The 25721-nt window shown below is 37.1% G+C and overlaps 1 protein-coding gene across 25 annotated transcripts in view; it reads left to right on the forward strand.

The window, feature by feature from the left end:
- The window catches only part of LOC138306987 (CCR4-NOT transcription complex subunit 2-like), a 46078-nt gene extending 21490 nt beyond the window's left edge, over positions 1-24588 (forward strand). For 5 of the 25 annotated variants that reach the window (XM_069247597.1, XM_069247718.1, XM_069247734.1 and 2 more), the window contains 11 exons: positions 1095-1156; positions 4146-4262; positions 8009-8095; positions 8565-8605; positions 9602-9716; positions 16621-16777; positions 17683-17744; positions 21052-21101; positions 21336-21436; positions 23402-24168; positions 24313-24588. In XM_069247597.1, coding sequence (XP_069103698.1) covers positions 1095-1156; positions 4146-4262; positions 8009-8095; positions 8565-8605; positions 9602-9716; positions 16621-16777; positions 17683-17744; positions 21052-21101; positions 21336-21436; positions 23402-23621 — 1012 coding nt within the window. In that variant the 3' untranslated portion in view covers positions 23622-24168; positions 24313-24588. Of the gene's footprint in view, positions 1-1094; positions 1157-4145; positions 4263-8008; positions 8096-8564; positions 8606-9601; positions 9717-16620; positions 16778-17682; positions 17745-17890; positions 17953-21051; positions 21102-21335; positions 21437-23401; positions 24169-24312 lie in introns of all 25 variants that reach the window. The other 20 variants (XM_069247632.1, XM_069247649.1, XM_069247680.1 and 17 more) reach the window with 20 other exon arrangements.
- The last annotated feature ends 1133 nt before the right edge of the window (positions 24589-25721 follow it).

The raw sequence follows: 25721 nt of genomic DNA on the forward strand, positions 1-25721 counted from the left end.
ACTGGGACAGTCAGACCTCCCCAAGTAAGTCTATTTATAGAAACAAGGACAGTCAGGCCTCCCCAAGTAATTCAAATTTAGAAATGAGACGTGGGGCAGACATGCCTTCCCAAGTAAATCCATTTCTGAAAATGAGCCATGGAACAGCTGTCAGACCTCTCCAAGATTGTCTAATTATAGAAACAAGGTCTGGCCCCAAATAGCTCTATTTATAGAAACAAGGCCTGGCCCCAAATAGCTCTATTTATAGAAACAAGACCTGGGATAGTCAAGCCTCCCCAAGTATTAAAGTCTATTTATAGAAGCAAGACCTGGCCCGAAGTAAGTCTATTTATAGAAACGTGACCTGCGAAAACCAGGCTTTCTCAAATAAGTCTATTTATAGAGAAAAGCCCTGTGATAGTCAGGTAGAGGGCCGCGGTGGCCGAGTGGTTAAGATGTCCCGACATATTACCACAAGCCCTCCACCTCTGGGATGCGGGTTCGAATCCCATGTGAGGCAGTTGCCAGGTACTGACCGCTGGCCGGTGGTTTTTCTCCGGGTACTCCGGCTTTCCTCCACCAACAAACCTGGCACGTCCTTACATGACCCTGGCTGTTAATAGGACGTAAAACTAAACAAACCAAAGTGATAGTCAGGTCTCCCCAAGTAATGTCTATTTAGTATGTCTATCTATAGATGCAAGCCCTGGGATAGCCAGGCCTCTCCTATACTATCTGAGTCAATATTTAGAAAGAAAACCTTGTGATACTATACCTACTGAGTCTGTTTTTAGACAGGGAATCCTTGGAAAGTCAGGCCTCCCCTATACCTACGTATATATACTGAGTCTGAATCTGGGACAGTTAGTCATAGTCTGTATTCCTCAAATAGTTATATTTATAAAAACAAGTTTTTGGCAAGTAGGCTTCTTCATGCATGTGTTATTTTTCTGATAAAATATTAATACATACAAACTTTGTTTGGGGAAGAGCTGTAATCCTGAATTTAGTATTAAAAAGTGTGAAGATAAAAAGATACTGTGGTTAGGAAAAAAAATAGTTTGAAAATGATGGTGCAGATTTAACTGATGAATTTATTTGTTGTGTTCCAGTTCCAGTACTCCGTTGTCAAGTCTCAACAATAATTACAACTTCGGACAAAGTAGTCGACAAAGTAAGGCTTTTACATGTTATGCTATGGTGAAATCCAATTGGTCAAACTTGAGTGTTGATGATTTCTAATACAGCTTGTATGTAACTTGTTTCAGACTTGAGTGTTTATATAAAATGTAAAATAAGATATAAAACAAAAATCTTTTATTTATTTTTTTAATTTTTATTTGGTCTTGCACCAGGTTTAAATTGTCATAACATCACTATTTCTAACTTCAAATAAACAAAATAATAAACCACTTCCTTCCTAAAGAATGTCTTATTTTATAATTTGATATCTTAGATACTTTGGATAGCTCACATGTTTAATTGATCACAAGATAGTTGGGGTCAACTGTACATTGTACAGATCTAAGTTATTGGACATATACAGTGGACCCGCGATAATCCGGACATCGATAGTCCGGAAAACTCACAATCCGGACGGAAATGTCAGGTAACGTTATTTATACTCACCGATAGTCCGGAAATTCGTATTCCGAGTCCAGAACTCCCGTTTTTGGAAAGGAATGTAATTTTCGTTAATAAATTTCCGCAATAATCCAGACAATTTGTTGTCGCCACGTGCCGAGAAAATCCAAGACCAGTTACAGTCATGTGTACAATACACACTATCATTTGACACTGAGTTAGTTGTCATGACGACTGCTGCCAGGTCATAGCCACGGGCGTTTACCTAAACACATTTCACACAGGTACATGCAGTCATGTAACGGTTCATGGTTTTCTATAGATCAAACTTCAGTGTTGTAATTGAGATACGCAATATATATTTTTAGCCATACACTTTTATACATGAAGTTTGAGCTTGGGTACGGTTTACGTATGCTGTAGATACCTTACTTGTTTCGCATGCAGAATATATCGCTATGAGTATCGGATATAATTAACTTACATTATATATAATAATAATAATAAAAATACTGTAAGAGGTTTCTTCATAATTCCAATTGTTCTGAAATCAGAACGATTTTTTAAGTGTTCCAGCAAAATTAATGTAGTGTAAATTACTTACTTTTGGAGAAAATCGACTTTTTGTGTCCCTATTTCCCTGATGCAAATATTTACTGTTGCCATACTTGGAATGTCTTTATCACTACGGTGTTTATTCCTGTTGAAAACAAGCGCTCTGACGCTCTTCCCGGGTTAAGTTCATTTTACGAATTTGAAGTCAACAAAGGAAGCGGAACAATATCAAGAAACAATGCATTTTCAACACTAATATCGACATTAGTCGGGCACAGAACTCGATACCGGCCAATAAGAATTTCCTGTAATAGTTGCAATAGGAAAATATTACAATGTCAGTAAATAATTGTTTAATTTCTTTCGTTTGATTCAATTTCTAAATTTGATGACTTGATCCCGAACATTCCACTGACGTCACTTTTAGTAGGAGTGAATGAAACGGCAGTCAGACCCGCCAAACATTGACGTCACAATCACTGGAATGACGTCGCTTACATATTTCCACGGTAGTAAAAAGGTGTACACTCATTCGGTTTAGTGAATGCATTCTTTTCTTGATCATCAAAGAAGCGTTTCGCAATACACGGTCATTTGCTTTGTTTTGGTGTCGACAGGGAAAACCGAAAACGGACTCGACAGGAAAACGAAATGACCGCAAAACCTCACCATCTCATCTCATCGCACAAACCATAGCAGCATCGATATTAATTATAGCAATATAAAAATATCCAAAATTGGAAATATTGCAAGTACATTCATTATTTACATAAACCAGTAATTAGAATAATCGTTTATTTCATCTAGACTTAATAATTTGCAAATCCCTTACACCGCCTGCAAGGAGGTGTCCTTGGCCTATCGCTACCCACGATACTCTCGATCGTGGTCTTATACGTATTATGTAACTTTTCATCGGATATTAAATCTAGATATATCTGTTTTCGACAGTTAAATTTCTATGAACATGTGTAAAACAAGCACTCTCAACTGCTATTCCGAGACCGTAAAATGCAATCTTGGTCACCTCAGCCAAAACACAGGTGCACGCAAATTATGACTGAAACGATTAAATTGATGCGTATGTCATTTAAAAGTATTGGAGAACTTTTGATATGCACATGTATATCATGACGTTTCAAGTGGCTGCCCGTATTATTTTTTGTGAAAAATGAATTATACATATATGTTATAAAATTCGGTTAGCTTTTTTATTATCTTTATTGTTACATACACTGTATGTGATATTTAAACGAAAACACAGATTTTACCTAAGAAGCCAATTATATATATAATGTAAGTATCGGTTAGCTTGTAAAGTGAGATAATACTTACAAAATTAATAAGAATTTTAAATATATATGAATCTATTCGAATTCATCATATGTGGTATAAGATATAAAGGCTACAGCAACCACACATGCCATAACGTGTGTGACATTGTGCACGAAGTTAGACGTGAACGGGCGCGTGGTTGTTACATACGTCTGTAAGTCAGAAAGCAAAGACTTATAGAAATTGTCATTAAAAACACACATTATACAAAATAACAATTATACGAGTTCCTAAAATGTTCACAACTATTTGTTATCATAGGGTTTTTTTTATGCCAAGAACGTAGATGATATTGATACTTGGTTAGGCAATTTGCCGTACAACAGATCAAGAGTGGGATACGTAGCTAATATATGCATACATAGTATACAATTAACTATGGCTTTAGGTTTCGTATTTTGAAAAAGAAATACATTTATTTATTATTCTTAATGTAATGATATATAAATACCTATAAAACATAACAAACAAAGTATTGATTATAATACACGTGTATTACATAAAAGCCTGTCATCGATTACAAGGTCAAGGGGAGTAACTTGTACATGACAATTTAATTGACTAGGAGCACAGAATTTGGCAGTCCGGAAAACTCGTAATCCGGACGGTTTAGACTGGATTACGAGTTTTCCGGATTATCGAGAGTCCACTGTCCATCCTGGGGGTTCTATCAATGATTTCTTTTCCAGTTTTTGGAACGGATGACTCCTCACAGCCTGGGTTAGACCTATCGGAATTCCCGACGCTTGGCAACCGAAACAACATGCCCTCAAATCCAATCCCAGCAGCAAGAAATTACGGTAAATGTCAGTTTCATTTTAAGCCAACGTTCATTTGATTTTATTTCTTTACCTTTTCCTTACTTTGAAATTCAATTGAGTTTTTATGTAAAATGTACTTAGTGCTTTTTTCAGAAATGCTATTGAAGTTTAAACAAATATCAGTCACAAATTTTAATGTAAAATTCAATTGAATTTCATAAAACTTGGTTGAAAAGCTTTACTTCTTTTGTTTCTTCTCTTAGTTTTCTCTACGTTTTAATTTAATTGATTTCTCTGAAGGTTTGAACTTTTCAAAGAATATTAAGTATTGATTTCCTTTCATTCTCTTTGATTTGACTATGAGCCAATACCCAGTAGGTTGAGGTTTTTTTTTAACAAATAGTGCCAGAATGCTAATTTTTACTTGCATATATGGTTACAGATTTACCTATATAGAATCAAAAATTTAATCTAGAGGACCTGAGCAGTATCTCCTGTTGATTTTTTGGTGTTCATTTTCCAGTAAATTTTGTTATAAGCTAACTTTCTTCACCCCGCTAAATATTTAGTGATTATTAGCTCACCTGGTCCAAAGGACCGAGGTGAGCTTATGGGATACCGCAGCGTCCGGCGTCAGGCGTCTGTCGTCCAGCGTCCGTCGTCCGTCAACAATCGACTTCTTCTCCATAACCGCTGGTCGGATTTCAACAAAATTTGACTGGTAGCATCCTTATGGGCTACTAACTGAAAATTGTACAAATGATGGGGCTGAGGGGCGGGGCCAAAAGGGGTCAATTTGGCTATTTCCATATAAACGACTTCTTCTCTGAAACCAAGCATGGGATAGCACCCATAATGCAATGGTAGCATCCTTATAGGGTGGGGATTCAAAATTGTACAAATGATGGGGCTGACCCCCCGGGGGCCTGAGGGGCGGGGTCAAAAGGGGCCAATTTGGCTATTTCCATATAAACGACTTCTTCTCTGAAACTAAGCATGGTATAGCACCCATAATGCAATGGTAGCATCCTTATAGGGTGGGGATTCAAAATTATGCAAATGATAGGGCTGACCCCCCGGGGGCCTGAGGGGCGGGGTCAAAAGGGGTCAATTTGGCTATTTCCATATAAACGACTTCTTCTCTGAAACTAAGCATGGTATAGCACCCATAATGCACTGGTAGCATCCTTGTAGGCTGGGGATTCAAAATTTTGCAAATGATAGGGCTGACCCCCCGGGGGCCTGAGGGGCGGGGTCAAAAGGGGTCAATTTGGCTATTTCCATATAAATGACTTCTTCTCTGCAACTAAGCATGGTATAGCACCCATAATGCAATGGTAGCATCCTTGTAGGCTGGGGATTCCAAATTGAGCAAATGATTGGGCTGACCCCCGGGGGCCTGAGGAGCGGGGTCAAAAGTGGTCAATTTCCATATAAATGACTTTCTCTGCAACTTAACATGGGATTGCGCTCATAATTCAATGGTTACATCCTTATAGGGTTTGGATTCAAAATTTTGCAAATGATGGGGCTGACCCCCCGTGGGCCTGAAGGGTGGGGTCAAAAGGGGTCATTTTGGCTATTTCCATATAAACGACTTCTTCTCTGCAACTAAGCATGGTATGGCACCCATAATGCATTGGTAGCATCCTTGTAGGCTGGGGATTCCAAAGTGAGCAAATGATAGGGCTGACCCCGGGGGCCTTAAACGGCAATAGATGCGAGGTCAAAAAGGTCAACTAGGCTACTATTTTCATATAAATTACTTTGTCTCTGAACCTATGTGTTGGATAGCATATTTGTATGGTATCAATAGCATCATTGTATGTTTGTGATTCAAAATTAAACTTTGGGAGTCAATTTTGCTGATTTTTCTAATTGTCAGAGTATTGTGATAATTACTAACAAAAAACCAGGTGAGCGATACAGGCCCTCTGGGCCTCTTGTATTGAGGTATATGCATGTATATTTGAATTTGCATGAAGGATATTCTACACTACCAGAAATTTAGTGAATGTTTTACAGTATATCTTACAGCGCCGTTACAATAAGCGTATGTGTGACGGCCAGTCTAGTTGGTGGTTCGCTTGATTGATAGCTAGCCAGGTTGCATGGTAGCTAGTTAGTTTGCCAACGACATTCCAAAAGCTGTGTAAGCATGGCTCTCATTGGCTGTCACTTCAATGTAGGGACGGAGCTAAAACAGTTGGAAATGTCTGTCGTCGATTACTACATAAAATGATCGGCATCGTTAGCTTCATAATGTAAAAAGGTTACACAAATACATTTTAATTACCTCATGTATAGACTCTAAATCGGCGCTAATCAGTAAATTACGTATGGAAAGAGCTTCTGTTGTAGTGGAAAAGTCAATCAGAAATTGTACGGAAAAGAAATCACCTGCTTCTGACTAATTATTACTTTACCGCAAGGTGTGTGAAACCAAATTCGGTACAATGTACAACCGACCATCGTGTCTTGTCAAAATATATTCCGATAAAACACGGCTTTGACACATACCTGGATGTTAGTAGGGGATGCTATTCCAGCTGTAGGCGTAGATTTTTTTTAACTTTGTCACCAGTAATTAATCACAGAGAAGCATTTACATCTAGTGTTGACAATTTCTTGGCTAAAATCAACCTACATTTTGTAAACTACCGCCGCGCATGCGCCAATGTCCGAGAACATTACCTCGAATATGAATCAAATTAAATTATAAATATTTAGGCAATGCATTCAAACTTAAAGTCTACAACTAGAATAAGATCCCTACTACATGTTACATCCAGGTATGTATCAAAACCGTGTTTGATCGGAATATATTCTGATAAGACATAATCTATTGTCTGCCGTACCTGATTTGTTTTTCCACACCAAACGGACCTTGCACAGCGGAAAAGTCAGTCAGAAAGTACAACAGTAGCTAACTTTAGATTCGGCTGTGACATTACATGTAACATTAGAATGGATACAATAGATCTAAACCCAACACATTAATAAACGCGATGAAAAGTTTTATCCATTGGAACGTTGGTAAATACATAACGTTACGCTACAGTATTACTACTCCCCGAAGTCGAGAGAAATGGCCAATAATTTATGAACAAAACATCCTCAATAATTTCGCTTAATAAGTGAAACAAAACAATTACGAATTTTTGATTCAGTGATTGAATGTATACAGTGTAAAAAATTAAATAGATTCTAGTACACAACGTGATCAAACACATTGTACAACAGAGTGGGGTATGAACATCAAAGATCCGCTGGCTCCGCCTACTTATCAATGTTGTAGGCGACCTTGTCAGTCAGGGGGCAATCAGTCGGGCTGCTGATGCTTCAGCCAATCAGTGCCTTCGTTACATGCCACCTAAAATCTAATCTACTGCATCATTTACCAGCCTACTAGATCAGCTACCAGCCAACGTGTCTATCGAGTGAATGAATGTAAACAGGAACACGTCCCTGTAATTTCCCCTGAGTGAAGTGTGGTGCCCTGATTTTAGCTCATGTTGAACTTCAGAAATCTTTATTTCAAACCTCTCAAGGTGTACCCTAGACAATGCCTTTCATGTAATTCGTCACTTTGAAATAAGAACAGAAAGATTTTTTTCTACAAAAACCAAAATTAAACTTAATGATAAATTGATATGATAATTTGTTAACTGTATTAATGATTGATTATAAGAAGGGGGGAGCCAAAGAATGATAATTCTTATGTCTATAGAGCTGAGTGATTGTACTAAGTCTGTTCGGCCTGGTGCTGGTAATCTTGGTTTGTTTTGTAGTTGGGATGGTCAGTAAACCTGTGTTAGACCAGACTCCAGAGTTCCAGATCCAACAAGAAGATTTCCCCGCGTTACCAGGAGCACAGAGTAAGTACAATTTTAAAATATCTATACATGTACACCGCTCAATCGTTATGGATAGTTATGGAAAACAAATATGGAAAACAAATTCATAAACTTACTGGCAAAAGGTGTTTAAGTTAGTACTGAAGTAAGTACAAAATTACATATTTGGGAAACATTTTCATCCAATTTTCGCAAAGTTTTATTTCAGTATTTTCATCTACTGTATAAAGGTTTTCAAAGCAGAAGATTAAAAAACAACACGGTTATATTTGCAAGCTATTGGTGTTATTTGTGCCTCAGTAGTAATGTTGCTGTATGTTTAATTTTGTAGATAGAAATTTAAATGTGGTATGCTTTATTTGGAGTTTGAATGTAGATCTGTAACTATTACTGACTCGAGGAATGTTTCTCTGCCACATCCTTAAACAACCATAAATAAAAAAAAAGGTGCTTAGTAACAGAATCATTTTTATGTTTATCGTGCTTGCAGATCCCCCATCAAGTTCAGCAGGAGATGGTGCCAGAAAAACGGTGAGTGCATTATAACGCCATATACATCTTAGATAGTAAGACCAAGAGAAAAGAATATTCAAGTTAATGTCAAGTTTTGAGGAGACCAGCAAAATGCTGTTACTGATGTCTGTTATATAAAAGTTTCAATTAATGAGGGTCATTTCTTAAGGGGACATGAACCTAAATAAACCATGTAAATTTGAGTAAAAATTTAAGACTTGTCAGATACCTTACTAAGTAATATATTTCGGTTATTGTGCAAATGTGTCAAATAAAATAATTATAATGGAAATTCCATCTTTCTGTATTTTGAACCGGCCCGGTCGAATTTTGTAACGATAGTATAGAGTTGTTGAACTTTTGTGACCTCCCACAATGCACTGCGCAAATTGAATGCATGTAAACAAAATGGTGGGTCAAAAACGTGGGTGAAGCGAACACAAACGAACTCCGATAGAAAACAGTGCATGTCAAGAGTCAGTAACGTGCGCGATTGGAAAAGTAGGTAAATATAAATGGATCACTGAAATGCAAGAGACGGGAGCAACTCCTCACTTTATACTTGCTTGATGTACATATGTGCAATAAGTCAGGAACCTCCTTACGCTAAATACAAATTGTTTTATAACAAATATGGCTTAAACTTCATTTGTCAACCATCCTAAATTAGAAAATAATCTTAATATGTGGAAAACTATTATTCCTTGTCATGTCAGCAAGTTTGTTGTTCATTATAACCTCGCTTTCGGCCAGCTTTCGTTTTGTGTTCCAAATATAGAATATGACGGTCTATTTTTATCATTTTTGAGGTAGGTATTCCCCACGTTTTCCTGTCGTTTTAGATAACCAATCATTGTAATAAAACATTAAATAAACATCTGAAAACCATATCTAAGCATACAGAACAAATTATTTAAGGTTCATGTCCCTTTAAGTTATGTATGTGTATTTACAACATTGTTAGAATAAAATATTTATATTATTATAACTAAGCCTAAATTTTGTATTTAAAAGCCTACAAGTGTGGCGTCTGCTACGTATGAACAAGCAGTCAGTAAAGACGGAAAGTTCCCAGGAGACAAATCGAACAATGCCCAATCTAAGCGTGGGATACAAACACATCCAGATGGTAAGCACGTTTGTCTGTTTTGTTGTGAAAGGCTATCATACAATTTTCAAACACTCTTTACATCATTATCACAGAAATGTTATAAAATATTTTTATGTTGGAGTAAAAAGTCACTTTTTTTCCTACACAAACATTATAATTCAAGCTTTTTATGGCTACTGTCCATCTTGTTCTCTTACACACAACATTATAATTCAAGCTTTTTATGGCTACTGTCCATTTTGTTCTCTTACACACAACATTATAATTCAAGCTTTTTATGGCTACTGTCCATTTTGTTCTCTTACACACAACATTATAATTCAAGCTTTTTATGGCTACTGTCCATCTTGTTCTCTTACACACAACATTATAATTCAAGCTTTTTATGGCTACTGTCCATTTTGTTCTCTTACACACAACATTATAATTCAAGCTTTTTATGGCATACTGTCCATCTTGTTCTCTTACACACAACATTATAATTCAAGCTTTTTATGGCTACTGTCCATTTTGTTCTCTTACACACAACATTATAATTCAAGCTTTTTATGGCTACTGTCCATTTTGTTCTCTTACACACAACATTATAATTCAAGCTTTTTATGGCTACTGTCCATCTTGTTCTCTTACACACAACATTATAATTCAAGCTTTTTATGGCTACTGTCCATCTTGTTCTCTTACACACAACATTATAATTCAAGCTTTTTATGGCTACTGTCCATCTTGTTCTCTTACACACAACATTATAATTCAAGCTTTTTATGGCTACTGTCCATCTTGTTCTCTTACAAACATTATAATCAGCTTTTTACACTTACACAACACTTATAATTCAAGCTTTTTATGGCTACTGTCCATCTTGTTCTCTTACACACAACATTATAATTCAAGCTTTTTATGGCTACTGTCCATCTTGTTCTCTTACACACAACATTATAATTCAAGCTTTTTATGGCTACTGTCCATTTTGTTCTCTTACACACAACATTATAATTCAAGCTTTTTATGGCTACTGTCCATCTTGTTCTCTTACACACAACATTATATTCAAGCTTTTCAAGCTTTTTTTTATGGCTACTGTCCATTTTGTTCTCTTACACAACATTATAATTCAAGCTTTTTATGGCTACTGTCCATTTTGTTCTCTTACACACAACATTATAATTCAAGCTTTTTATGGCTACTGTCCATTTTGTTCTCTTACACACAACATTATAATTCAAGCTTTTTATGGCTACTGTCCATTTGTTCTCTTACATTATAATTCAATTTATGGCTACTGTCCATTTTGTTCTCTTACACACAACATTATAATTCAAGCTTTTTATGGCTACTGTCCATTTTGTTCTCTTACACACAACATTATAATTCAAGCTTTTTATGGCTACTGTCCATTTTGTTCTCTTACACACAACATTATAATTCAAGCTTTTTATGGCTACTGTCCATCTTGTTCTCTTACACACAACATTATAATTCAAGCTTTTTATGGCTACTGTCCATTTTGTTCTCTTACACACAACATTATAATTCAAGCTTTTTATGGCTACTGTCCATTTTGTTCTCTTACACACACCATTATAATTCAAGCTTTTTATGGCTACTGTCCATTTTGTTCTCTTACACACAACATTATAATTCAAGCTTTTTATGGCTACTGTCCATCTTGTTCTCTTACACACAACATTATAATTCAAGCTTTTTATGGCTACTGTCCATCTTGTTCTCTTACACACAACATTATAATTCAAGCTTTTTATGGCTACTGTCCATTTTGTTCTCTTACACACAACATTATAATTCAAGCTTTTTATGGCTACTGTCTATCTCCCTGAAAATTGGCATCTTGTTCTCTTACACACAACATTATAATTCAAGCTTTTTATGGCTACTGTCCATCTTGTTCTCTTACACACACCATTATAATTCAAGCTTTTTATGGCTACTGTCCATTTTGTTCTCTTACACACAACATTATAATTCAAGCTTTTTATGGCTACTGTCCATCTTGTTCTCTTACACACAACATTATAATTCAAGCTTTTTATGGCTACTGTCCATCTTGTTCTCTTACACACACATTATAATTCAAGCTTTTTATGGCTACTGTCCATCTTGTTCTCTTACACACAACATTATAATTCAAGCTTTTATTTTATGGCTACTGTCCATTTGTTCTCTTACACACAACATTATAATTCAAGCTTTTTATGGCTACTGTCCATTTTGTTCTCTTACACACAACATTATAATTCAAGCTTTTTATGGCTACTGTCCATCTTGTTCTCTTACACACAACATTATAATTCAAGCTATTTATGGCTACTAACCATCTTGTTCTCTTACACACAACATTATAATTCAAGCTTTTTATGGCTACTGTCTATCATGTTCCGTCGTCTGGCGTCCAGCGTCCGTCAATAATCGATTTCTCCATAACTGCTGGTTGGATTTCAACAAAATTTGACTGGTAGCATCCTTATGGGCTACTAACTGAAACTTGTACAAATGATGTGGCTGATCCCCCGGGGGCCTGAGGGACGGGGCCAAAAGGGGTCAATTTGGCTATTTCCATATAAACGACTTCTCTGAAACCAAGCATGGGATAGCACCCATAATGCAATGATAGCATCTTTATAGGGTGGGGATTCAAAATTGTACAAATGATGGGGCTGACACCCCGGGGGCCTGAGGGGCGAGGTCAAATGGGGTCAATTTGGCTATTTCCATAAAAACGACTTCTTCTCTGAAACTTAGTAAGAGATAGCACTCATAATGCAATGGTAGTATCATTATAGGGTGGGGATTCAAAATTGTACAAATGATGGGGCTGACCCCCAGGGGCCTGAGGGGCGGGGTCAAAAGGGGTCAATTTGGCTATTTCCATATAAATGACTTCTTCTCTGAAACCAAGCATGGGATAGCACCTATAATGCAATGGTAGCATTCTTATAGGGTGGGGATTCAAGATTGTGCAAATGATAGGGCTGACCCCCCCGGGGGCTTGATGGGCGGGGTCAAAAGGGGTCAATTTGGCTTTTTAGGTCATCTGACCGAAGGTCATGCATGATGATCAGGATGACCTATTATCATCGTGTTTCGTCCGTCGTCATGCGTCGTGCGTAAAACTATTTATACAAAAACCTACTCCTCCTAAATCCTTGAGTGAATTACATCCATATTTGGTGTGAAACATCCTTGGGGAAGGACAATCATATTTTATATAAATGAGATAGGTCCGACCCCTAGGGGCAGAGGGGCGGGGTCCCAAAAGGGCAAATTTTCTTAATTTTAGCTTTAAAATCCTACTCCTTCCTCATCCTTGGATGGATTTCATCCACATTTGGTGTGAAACATCATTGGGGAAGGACAATCATATTTTATATAAATGAGCCTTGTTGACCCCTAGGGGCTTAGGGGTGGGGCCCCAAAAGGGCAAATTTTCTTTATTTTAGCTTTAAAATCCTACTCCTCCTTTATCCTTGGATGGATTTTATCAATATTTGGTGTGAAACATCATTTGGGAAGGATAATCATATTTTATATAAATGAGTCTGGTCTGACCCCTAGGGGCTGAGAGGTGGGGCCCCAAAAGGGCAAATTTTCTTAATTTTAGCTGGCCCACTTCCTGTTTTCAGGTTTCGGTCTCCTTTCTCAATGAAAATTGGTCTATAGGAGTTTTAATTGATGCCGAACAACATGAAAACATTTTCGGAAAGATTTTGGTATTCCAAGATGGCCACTGGCCCACTTCCTGTTTTAAGGTTTCAGTCTCTGATATCAATGAAAATTGGTCCATAGGGGTTTTAATTGATGCCGAACAACATGAAAACATTTTTTGTAAAGATTTTGGTATTCCAAGATGGCCACTGGCCCACTTCCTGTTTTCAGGTTTCAGTCTCCGATCTCAATGAAAATTGGTCTATAGGGGTTTTAATTGATTCAGAAGGGGGAACTTTAGGTGAGGACAATCATATTTTATAAAGGACTGAGCTAAGAGCCATGGGGATAGTACGGTGGAGGTCCAAAATGGGAGCTTTGCTGAAATTTGGCTTTAAAATCTGACTCCTCCTCATATTAATCCTTGAATGGGTTACAACCATATATGGATGAAGGGCTACCAAGTTTGTTCAACAAATGACATTTAGCTATTTCAGAAACTTACATATTCAACTAAGGAGTTCCTTGTATTGTTTATATTAATCGTTAACGAATACTTTATACTGTGACTTTGTTGTTTTGTGCCATGAGTCAGATGACCGTTAAGGCCCATGGGCCTCTTGTTCCATATAAATGACTTCTTCTCTGCAACTAAGCGTGGTATAGCACCCATAATGCAATGGTAGCATCCTTATAGGGTGGGGACTCCAAATTGTGCAAATGATGGGGCTGACCTCCTGGCACCCATAATACAATGGTAGCATCCTTATAGTGTGGAGATTCAAAATTGTGCAAAGGATAGGGCTGACCTCCCGGGGGCCTGAGGGGCAGGGTCAAAAGGGGACAATTTGGCTATTTCCATATAAACGACTTCTTCTCTGAAACCGAGCATGGGATAGCACCTATAATGCAATGGTAGCATCCTTATAGGGTGGGGATTCAAAATTGTACAAATGATGGGGCTGACCTCCCGGGGACCTGAGGGGCGGGGTCAAAAGGGACCAATTTGGCTATTTCCATATAGACGACTTCTTCTCTGAAACCAAGCATGGGATAGCACCTATAATGCAATGGTAGCATCCTTCTAGGGTGGGGATTCAAAATTGTGCAAATGATAGGGCTGCCCCCCCCCCCCCCCCCCTTCCCCCCCGGGGGCTTGAGGGGCGGGGTCAAAAGGGGTCAATTCGGCTTTTTCCATATAAATGACTTCTTCTCCGCAACTAAGCGTGGTATAGCACCCATAATGCAATGGTAGCATCCTTATTGGGTGGGGATTCCAAATTGTGCAAATGATAGGGCTGACCCCCAGGGGCCTGAGGGGCGGGGTCAAAAGTGGTCAATTTCCATATAAATGACTTTTTCTCTGCAACTTAACATGGGATTACGCTCATAATGCAATGGTTACATCCTTATAGGGTTTGGATTCAAAATTTTGCAAATGATGGGGCTGACCCCGGGGGCCTGAAGGATGGGGTCAAAAGGGGTTAATTTAGCTACTTCCATATAAACGACTTCTTCTCTGCAACTAAGAATGGAAGAGCACTTATAATGCAATGGTAGCTGCCTTTTAGGTTTGGGATTTGAAATTGTACAAATGATAGGGCTGACCCCCGGGGCCTTAAACGGCAATAGATGCGAGGTCAAAAAGGTCAATTAGGCTACTACTTTCATATAAATTACTTTGTCTCTGAACCTATGTATTGGATAGCATATTTGTATAGTATCAATAGCATCATTGTATGGTTGTGATTCAAAATTAAACTTTGGTAGTCAATTTTGCTTATTTTTCTTGTCTTGTGATAATTACTAACAAAAAACCAGGTGAGCGATACAGGCCCTCTGGGCCTCCTTGTAATTCAAGCTTTTTATGGCTACTGTCCATTTTGTTCTCTTACACACAACATTATAATTCAAGCTTTTTATGGCTACTGTCCATTTGTTCTCTTACACACAACATTATAATTCAAGCTTTTTATGGCTACTGTCCATTTGTTCTCTTACACACAACATTATAATTCAAGCTTTTTATGGCTACTGTCCATCTTGTTCTCTTACACACAACATTATAATTCAAGCTTTTTATGGCTACTGTCCATCTTGTTCTCTTACACACAACATTATAATTCAAGCTTTTTATGGCTACTGTCCATCTTGTTCTCTTACACACAACATTATAATTCAAGCTTTTTATGGCTACTGTCCATCTTGTTCTCTTACACACAACATTATAATTCAAGCTTTTTATGGCTACTGTCCATCTTGTTCTCTTACACACAACATTATAATTCAAGCTTTTTATGGCTACTGTCCATCTTGTTCTCTTACACACAACATTATAATTCAAGCTTTTTATGGCTACTGTCCATCTTGTTCTCTTACACACACCATTATAATTCAAGCTTTTTATGGCTACTGTCCATCTTGTTCTCTTACACACAACATTATAATTTCAAGCTTTTTATGGCTACTGTCCATCTTGTTCTCTTACACACAACATTATAATTCAAGCTTTTTATGGCTACTGTCCATCTTGTTCTCTTACACACAACATTATAATTCAAGCTTTTTATGGCTACTGTCCATCTTGTTCTCTTACACACAACATTATAATTCAAGCTTTTTATGGCTACTGTCCATCTTGTTCTCTTACACACAACATTATAATTCAAGCTTTTTATGGCTACTGTCCATCTTGTTCTCTTACACACAACATTATAATTCAAGCTTTTTTAGTACTGTACATTATAATCAAGCTTTTTATGGCTACTGTCCATCTTGTTCTCTTACACACACATTATAATTCAAGCTTTTTATGGCTACTGTCCATTTTGTTCTCTTACACACAACATTATAATTCAAGCTTTTTATGGCTACTGTCCATCTTGTTCTCTTACACACAACATTATAATTCAAGCTTTTTATGGCTACTGTCCATCTTGTTCTCTTACACACAACATTATAATTCAAGCTTTTTATGGCTACTGTCCATTTTGTTCTCTTACACACAACATTATAATTCAAGCTTTTTATGGCTACTGTCCATTTTGTTCTCTTACACACAACATTATAATTCAAGCTTTTTATGGCTACTGTCCATTTTGTTCTCTTACACACACCATTATAATTCAAGCTTTTTATGGCTACTGTCCATTTTGTTCTCTTACACACAACATTATAATTCAAGCTTTTTATAGCTAGTGTCCATCTTGTTCTCTATAATCAAGACACTGACTGTATCATCTTATTTCCTAATCTACAGGTACAGTGTCAAATATACCGACCGGCATGGTAACGGACCAGTTTGGTATTGTGGGATTATTAACATTTATCCGTGCAGCAGAAAATGATCCCAACTTAGTGGCTCTAGCTCCTGGTATAGATCTGACTACGCTGGGTCTAAATCTCAACTCACCAGAGTAAGTTATCGTTTATTTTACTGGTTTAGACACACACTGCTGACATTTTTACCGTATCAGGTTATAAAGCATAATCAAACTTATTTAAGGAATTTCATGGTAATTTTTGTAACCATTATTTAAGATATATTTCTCCCATTTCAACATTTTCTAAAACAATTATTGATGAAGACAGAGATGTATAGATTTCCATGCATTGAAGTGGATTGAGGTGACTGCTGATCTCTGGGATTTGTCCCCCCAATTTGTACAATGACAAGAAAGGTGTTGGGAATGCTAAATGTGTGATCTCATTGATGGCCGTCAAACATGCATTTTCATCTTAATATACAAGCAGAAATGTTTTCAAACATACAGTGACAAAGGAACAGGTACAGACTTCGGTACAACACTTAGTTAAACATGAGATTATGATTTGAAATTATAAAATAATATGTATATTACATTAAAGATTGTTTTGCTTGTATGAAAAGGAGAGATGAAATTTACTTCTGTATAGGTGTTAAATCTCACACTTATAAAATGTCGCATCTTACATTTATTTTGCAAATCACTTTTGCAGTCAATACATGCCTTTGTTTTGTAATATGATATTTGAAAAAAAAGTGTTAAATTTCGCTAAGTTTGGAACATCGGCGAAATTAAAACCCAGGAATATTAGTAACTATACAGAACATAAAAGATTGTTAATTTGTATAAAAAAGTAGAGATTTGTATAAAAAAGTAGAGATGAACTTGTTAATTTGTATAAAAAAGTAGAGACGAACTTGTTAATTTGTATAAAAAAGTAGAAATGAACTTGTTAATTTATTACACTAAATATTGTGTATATGTATGAAAATTTGAAATTTAATTTCCAGGTTCATGTTAACATTTTCTTAACATGTAATTTTCCATCGTTACAGAAACTTATACAGTACATTTCAGTCGCCGTGGGTAGACCTGCCTTGCAGACCACAAGATATAGGTTAGCATTTTGTAACTGTCTCTTATTCAGCTTTACAGAGTGAGCTACCTTGTCACGGAGATAATCCTGGAGCTCACAGCCATCATGGTGAATAGAAAAAATATAACATTTATCTCACAATAAGTTAGTTCCTGTGACTTTTGCAGAAATCTGTACAGCACATTTCAGTCGCCGTGGGCCGATTCCCCATGCAGGCCACAGGATATAGGTCTGATTTCACTCTGTCTGCTTTGTTTGGCTTGTTACCAATGAATTCTGTGCTTTTTGTGCATTATAGATGAAACCTACACTTGTTTTACCATTAACATTCAGTCTCAAACAAATTCTTTAAAGCACGTCTTCAATATCTGTGTGGATTGTACTTTTTGTTGTGTTTTTTTTTTCTGGATTATGAAACTAAATGACTGTTGTGTATAGATCGGATGGTTTGATTGTTGATTATCAGTCATTTTTGTTAACTCTATAGCCTCCTCTAATGATTGTTTATCTGGTGGTGTCTAACACAAAAACAATCTTCTTTGTGATTAAACATAATCAATACTATATGTTATACTATGATTTTCTTATTCTGCTTTTTTGCCCATCATTTTGAGATGAATAAAAATCAGCATGGATTATATGAATGCATTTGTGACTTGTGATCAGCTTTAAGATTTTCTTGCATTTAATATTCATGTTTCACTTCTTACTATATAATGGTAGACATCAAGCTAGTGTAAAATACATCTGCTGCTAAACCATTAATTAGAGATTTCTGTTGAGATATTTATCATTTACAACGTTGTAGCTTACCTGGTACAGTAGAGGATGCCTAAAACTAAATTCTAAGTTACCCTGTAAAAGCCATCGAGACTCCTGTGGCTAAATTGATAACCTGATGTTTCCAGCCTTGCTTAGATATAAAACCAGTTGACAATGAACTTCATAGATGGAGACTTGAACAGCTACATCCTGATGTTTAAGGTTGTACACGGTGAAATATTTATTGTGACCTGTGGTAGGATGCTTCTGTGATACATACCATCTGAGTTGTTATTAGTCTAATTCATTACAAGTTGAATCATTATAATTTGGTCATTAATCAAAGTCTACAAAAAACTAAATCCAACCAACACCCGATGTAGTAGGGCATGCTTTTTGTACCCAGTATCTGCTAGGTGGGTATTAACATTTGAATTGCATGATCTGCATAATAATGTGATTAAAATCCCCCACTCTCGTCATACTCTGTACATAAAACATTTTAAAAACGATCAGGTTAGCTTTTGTTGTCACTTGTGAAAGTTTTCTTTTTGTTGCATGTTAAATATTGGTACTTTATGATATGATAGTAATGAAACCATGTGCAGGATCATTCTTGTGTACTAATAATCCATCTGTGTACCACAGAGTATCCTTTCTCGTCGGTAGGTATCCAATGTGATGTCATTATTTTGTAAGCAAAGTTCACATCGTTTTCTCTAAAAAGTATGATGTTACACTTGTTTACACATGGCATCACAATCAATACTTACCTGCAAGGGCAGATAAATTTGTAATATGCCAATACAGAATGCAACCTCCCATAGTGTAGATGTGATAATGGGGGTGAAAGGTCTGGTAGTTAGATACAACCTATACAAATAAAGGGAAAATGATGTCTTCTAAACAAAGTGGCAGCTTTAAGAAAATCACCTCAATGTTCCTAAATTTGTTTCAAAGATATTTTCTATCCAGAAGTGCTTGTTACATGATGTGCGGAAGCATGCAGACAGCTGACTTATTTTGTTGACTGGTTAACACTGTGTAGATATACTTGCATGATTTTCATGATTAGAGGTGTCAAGTTTACTTGATCATAATTTATGTCCAATTTTGTTCATTATTTTATATAAGTTGTCTTAGTTTGATACACATTGATTGTTCAGTTATTGGTTTGAATGTTCCAAAATGCACGCATGTGGAAAGATTTGGTGAGATACACAAGTAAAGATGTGTTGATTTAAGTTATCTATCTGCCTCTGTGTGAAGTTGAACATTAAAGGTATCTCGGTGACAATTTTTGGTTTAATAACTCATCTCTTAGTCGAACATTAAAGGGTATCTCGGCGACAATTTTTGGTTTAATAACTCATCTCTTAGTCGAACATTAAAGGTATCTCGGTGACAATTTTTGGTTTAATAACTCATCTCTTAGTCGAACATTAAAGGTATCTCGGCGACAATTTTTGGTTTAATAACTCATCTCTTAGTCGAACATTAAAGGTATCTCGGCGACAATTTTTGGTTAATAACTCATCTCTTAGTCGAACATTAAAGGTATCTCGGCGACAATTTTTGGTTTAATAACTCATCTCTTAGTCGAACATTAAAGGGTATCTCGGTGACAATTTTTGGTTTAATAACTCATCTCTTAGTCGAACATTAAAGGTATCTCGGCGACAATTTTTGGTTTAATAACTCATCTCTTAGTCGAACATTAAAGGTATCTCGGTGACAATTTTTGGTTTAATAACTCATCTCTTAGTCGAACATTAAAGGTATCTCGGCGACAATTTTTGGTTTAATAACTCATCTCTTAGTCGAACATTAAAGGTATCTCGGTGACAATTTTTGGTTTAATAACTCATCTCTTAGTCGAACATTAAAGGTATCTCGGCGACAATTTTTTTGGTTTAATAACTCTGTGTGAAGTCGAACATTAAAGGTATCTCGGTGACAATTTTTGGTTTAATAACTCATCTCTTAGTTGAACATTAAAGGTATCTCGGTGACAATTTTTGGTTTAATAACTCATCTCTTAGTCGAACATTAAAGGTATCTCGGTGACAATTTTTGGTTTAATAACTCATCTCTTAGTCGAACATTAAAGGTATCTCGGTGACAATTTTTGGTTTAATAACTCATCTCTTAGTCGAACATTAAAGGTATCTCGGCGACAATTTTTGGTTTAATAACTCATCTCTTAGTCGAACATTAAAGGTATCTCGGCGACAATTTTTGGTTTAATAACTCGTCTTTTAAATTGTATCTACCTTATCTACCTTCTTTTAAATTGTATCTACCTTATCTAATTGTTCATTATTTTAATAGATTGCGCTATAACTAGGTTATGTAAATATCAGTGATTGGCCTACGTCATTTACTAGTGTTTTGTTAAAGTTAGTTGGATACTTACTATTATATTTCTATCTCAATGTACATAATCTTTTATTTTACGATACACAAAATTTCTTTTAGTAACATTCAAAAGATAATTTTGATATTGATTGACCCTTTCTGTCATGTGTGTATGTATGTATGAATGGTTTCCTTTTCCATTCTCCAGATTTCCATGTACCAGCTGAATATCTAACCAATATATTTATCCGTGACAAGGTGGGTTGATATCATGATGCACTATTTCTGTTGGCAGTTTTTATGTAAATTTCTTTTATTGAAAATAATTTTGAAATAGACTTCATTAACAGCAGTATGTGTACCAGGAGTAAAATTTTGATCATAAAGAAAATGTAACTGTAATGTAAGTTCAAAAACAGGTTTTAATATAAACCTACATGATATGGAAGCTGCTTTTTGTGGCCTAAAGCGATTATTGGTTTATTTTTAAAGCTCGCTCCAGTCAAGTTAAACAGATATGGAGAGGACCTCTTGTTTTATCTTTTCTACATGAACGGTGGAGATGTTCTTCAGTTAGCTGCAGCATTTGAATTGTAAGAGTTTTCTCCCTTTTGATTATTCAATAATATTTGAATCTAAAGTACCAGCATTCATTGGTCAAATATGTCATGTTGTGGCGTCTTCGTCCGTGCAGCATATGTCTGTCAACATTTCCTTAAAATCACTAATACTCATAGAGTTTTACACGGATTGTAACCAAATTAGGCCAGAAAATCCTTTAGGAAGTGGAACCACAGGTGTTCGTTTCTAATATAAGTATAAGTATAATACTGGGTCAAGGTCTATAACTCAGCTGGCCATATAATACTACCCAATTTCAGAAAAAGTATGATTATTAACCAACCGTATAGGATATGACAATAGGAATACTCTCAATCGACAGCCAGATAATTTATCTTTAATTTGGTATATGATACAATATAAATCATACCGTATCAATGTCACTAGGTATCCAGAAACATAGGAAAACAGCCAGATTTCAACTGGTCGTACACTGTGGTGTCCTCCGATAAACACGCCAGGGCTCTAATGGGTAGCTCAAAAACCACTGCATATCAACATTTCAGCTTCATAGGAATTAAAGTTTGGTAAAAAAAAACAACTTACCGGTATGTTAGTGTTTATCTATATACCATCCATTTGCTCAATACAGCCTTTTGAAATTTCCGATAGAAAAAATGTGTGTCTCTAGCCGTCATGTTGATATGTGTAGTACATTTGTTTTCTCGGCGTTGATTGGTCAATTAATTTTCGAGAGCCAATCAACGCCGACAAAACAAATCTACTGCACACATACTTACATGGCGGCTAGAGACATAAATTTTTCAATTGGAAATTTCAAAGGGCTACGTTAGGCAAATGGATGGTATTTGTCCATGGATTAACTAACCGATAAGTTTGTTTTCTACCAAACTTTCATTCTTATGATGCTGAAGTGTTGACATGCAGTGGTTTTTGAGCAACCCATTAGAGCCCTGGCGTGTTTATCGGAGGACACCACAGTGTCCGACCAGTTGAAATCTGGCTGTTTTCCAATGTTTCTGGATACCTAGTGACATTTATATGGCATGATTTATATTTTATCATATACCAAATTAAAGATAAATTATCTGGCTGTCGATTGAGAGTATTCCTATTGTCATATCCTATACGGTTGGTTAATAATCATACTTTTTCTGAAATTGGGTAGTGTTATATGGCCGGCCGAGTTATAGACCTTGACCCAGTATTATACTTATACTTATACTAGAAACGAACACCTGTGGTGGAACAGAGTTTGTATAAATTTTTGGCTCAGACCCCCCAGGGGCAGGAGAGGTGGGGCAGAATAGGGGAAATAAAGGTGAATCCTTTAAATCGCTATTTGTCATAGAGCTCTACATGGATTGTAAACAAATTTGGCCAGAAAATCCTTCAGGAAGTGGAACAGAGTTTGTATAAATTTTGGTCTGACCCTGTAAGAGGCAGGAGGGGCAGGTCGAATAGGTAACATAAAGGTAAATCCTTTTAATCCCTACTTTATCGTCTTATAGTTCTGCATAGATTGTAACCCAATTTTGCCAGAAACATTTTTCAGCGAAGGGGAACAAAGTTTGTATAAATTTTGGCTCTGACACCCCTGGGGGTAGGAGGAGCGGGCCCAATAGGGGAAATAGAGGTAACTCCTTTAAATCGCTACTATATAGTCATAGATTTCTGCATAGATTGTAACCCCATATGGCCAGAAACTTCCTCTGGGAAAGGGGAACAGAATTTGTATAAAGTTTGGCTCTAACCCCCTGGAGCAGTAAGAGTAGGGCCCAACAGGAAATTTAGAGTAAAAAATTCCTTCAGAAAAGAAACAATGATCCTGTATTCAGAACATTACTTGGCATTACAAACCAGGTGAGCGATACAGGCCCTTTGGACCTCTTGTTTTGAAATACCAATATACTTAAATGAGGATAAAGAAAATAAACTTCTGTAGATAACATGCATGTCATGCCTTTATTTACAAGGTACACGCGAGACTGGCGCTACCACAAAGAAGAGAGGGTGTGGATTACACGAGCACCAGGATTAGAGCCACTAGTGAAGACCAATACGTATGAGCGCGGTACATACTACTTCTTTGATGCACAGGGGTGGCGGAAGGTGCCAAAAGAATTCCACCTTGAATACGACAAGCTTGAGGAGCGCCCCACATTACCCTCTACCTTACATCATAGTGCCAGTTAGCAGGGCACAGAGGCCCTCATATTTAACTCAGTCACGTGCAATGGACAGGACACTAGGTGGACATGTTTACATGCAATGTGTGTGTGTGTGTGTGTGCGAGGTAGAGATACACATTACCGGTGGTGTGTATGTGAAACCTATGTACAACAGTGGACTGACAGACACTTCACTGATGCCGTGTATGTGTGATAAATGAACACGGCCTTTTTGGGCATGAACGTGTGTGATAACAAACTACCCAGCTTATTGTGTCAACTCGTACACAAGCCATCGTGTGAATGTGTGAGAGGAGACGGTCACATTGTGGTAGGTCAAAGTATACAGTCAATCTATGGCAGGTCAAAGTATACAGTCAATCCATGGGAGGTCAAAGTGTACAGTCAATCCATGGCAGGTCAAAGTATACAGTCAATCCATGGCAGGTCAAAGTGTACAGTCAATCCATGGCAGGTCAAAGTATACAGTCAACCATGAGAGGTCAAAATGTACAGTCAATCCATGGCAGGTCAAAGTGTACAGTCAATCCATGGCAGGTCAAAGTATACAGGTCAATCCATGGGAGGTCAAAGTATACAGTCAATCCATGGCAGATCAAAGTATACAGTCAACCATGGAAAGTAATTACAGTCAATATACTCCACAGGAGGTCAAAGTATACAGTCATCCATGGCAGGCAAAAGTTACAATACAGTCAATCCATGGCAGGTCAAAGTATACAGTCAATCCATGGGAGGTCAAAGTATACAGTCAATCCATGGGAGGTCAAAGTATACAGTCGATCCATGGCAGGTCAAAGTATACATTCAACCATGGGAGGTCAAAGTATACAGTCAACCATGGGAGGTCAAAGTATACAGTCAATCCATGGCAGGTCAAAGTATACAGTCGATCCATGGCAGGTCAAAGTATACAGTCAACCATGGGAGGTCAAAGTGTACAGTCAACCATGGGAGGTAAAAGTATACAGTCAATCCATGGCAGGTCAAAGTATACAGTCGATCCATGGGAGGTAAAAGTATACAGTCAACCATGGAGGTAAAAGTGTACAGTCAACCATGGCAGGTCAAAGTGTACAGTCAACCATGGGAGGTAAAAGTATACAGTCAACCATGGGAGGTAAAAGTGTACAGTCAACCAATGGGAGGTAAAAGTGTACAGTCAATCATGAGAGATAAAAGTGTACAGTCAACCATGGGAGGTAAAAGTATACAGTCAACCATGGGAGGTAAAAGTATACAGTCAATCCATGCGCGGTCAAAGTGTACAGTCAACCATGGGAGGTAAAAGTGTACAGTTAATCCATGGCAGGTCAAAGTATACAGTCAATCCATGGGAGGTCAAAGTATACAGTCAATCCATGGGAGGTAAAAGTGTACAGTCAACCATGGGAGGTAAAAGTGTACAGTCAATCCATGGGAGGTAAAAGTATACAGTAAAATGGGACAGGTAAAAGTAAATCCAGTCCAATCCATGGGAGGTAAAAGTGTTACATCAACCATCGGGCAGAGGGTAGAAAAACAAAAGTATACACAGTCAATCTAATAGCGCGGGCTCGCAAAAGTGTAACAGTCAACATGGATCTAAAACGTGTACAGATCAATCCATGGTAGGTAAAAGTGTAACAGTCAATCCATGATGAAGATATCTAAGTGTACAGTCAACCATGGGAGGTACAAACAGTCAATACAGTCTCATACCATGGGGAGTAAAAGTATACAGTCCAATCCATGCGCGTATCCAAAGTGAACAGTCAACCATAGGAGGTAAAAGTGTACAGTCAATCCATGGTAGGTAAAAGTATACACAGTCCAATCAAGGAGAGTAAAAGTACATACAGTCCATCATGGGAGGTCAAAGTGTACCTTCAAACATGGCAGAGCTCAAAGTATACAGTACAATCCTTGGCAGTAGTAGGTCAAATAGTATCAGTCACAATTCCATGGGAGCGTCATAAGTACACTACAGTTCAATCCATGGTAGGTAAAGTGTACAGTCATCCTTGGGAGGTAAAGATAACAGTCAATCCTTCGGCAGTGTCAAAGTGTACAAGGATCAATCCCTGGAGGAGGTAAAAGTATAACCAGTACAATCCGTGGCAGG

The sequence above is a fragment of the Argopecten irradians genome, chromosome 1 (assembly GCF_041381155.1).
Source record: "Argopecten irradians isolate NY chromosome 1, Ai_NY, whole genome shotgun sequence".
In the NCBI taxonomy this organism is placed as follows: Eukaryota; Metazoa; Mollusca; class Bivalvia; order Pectinida; family Pectinidae; genus Argopecten; species Argopecten irradians.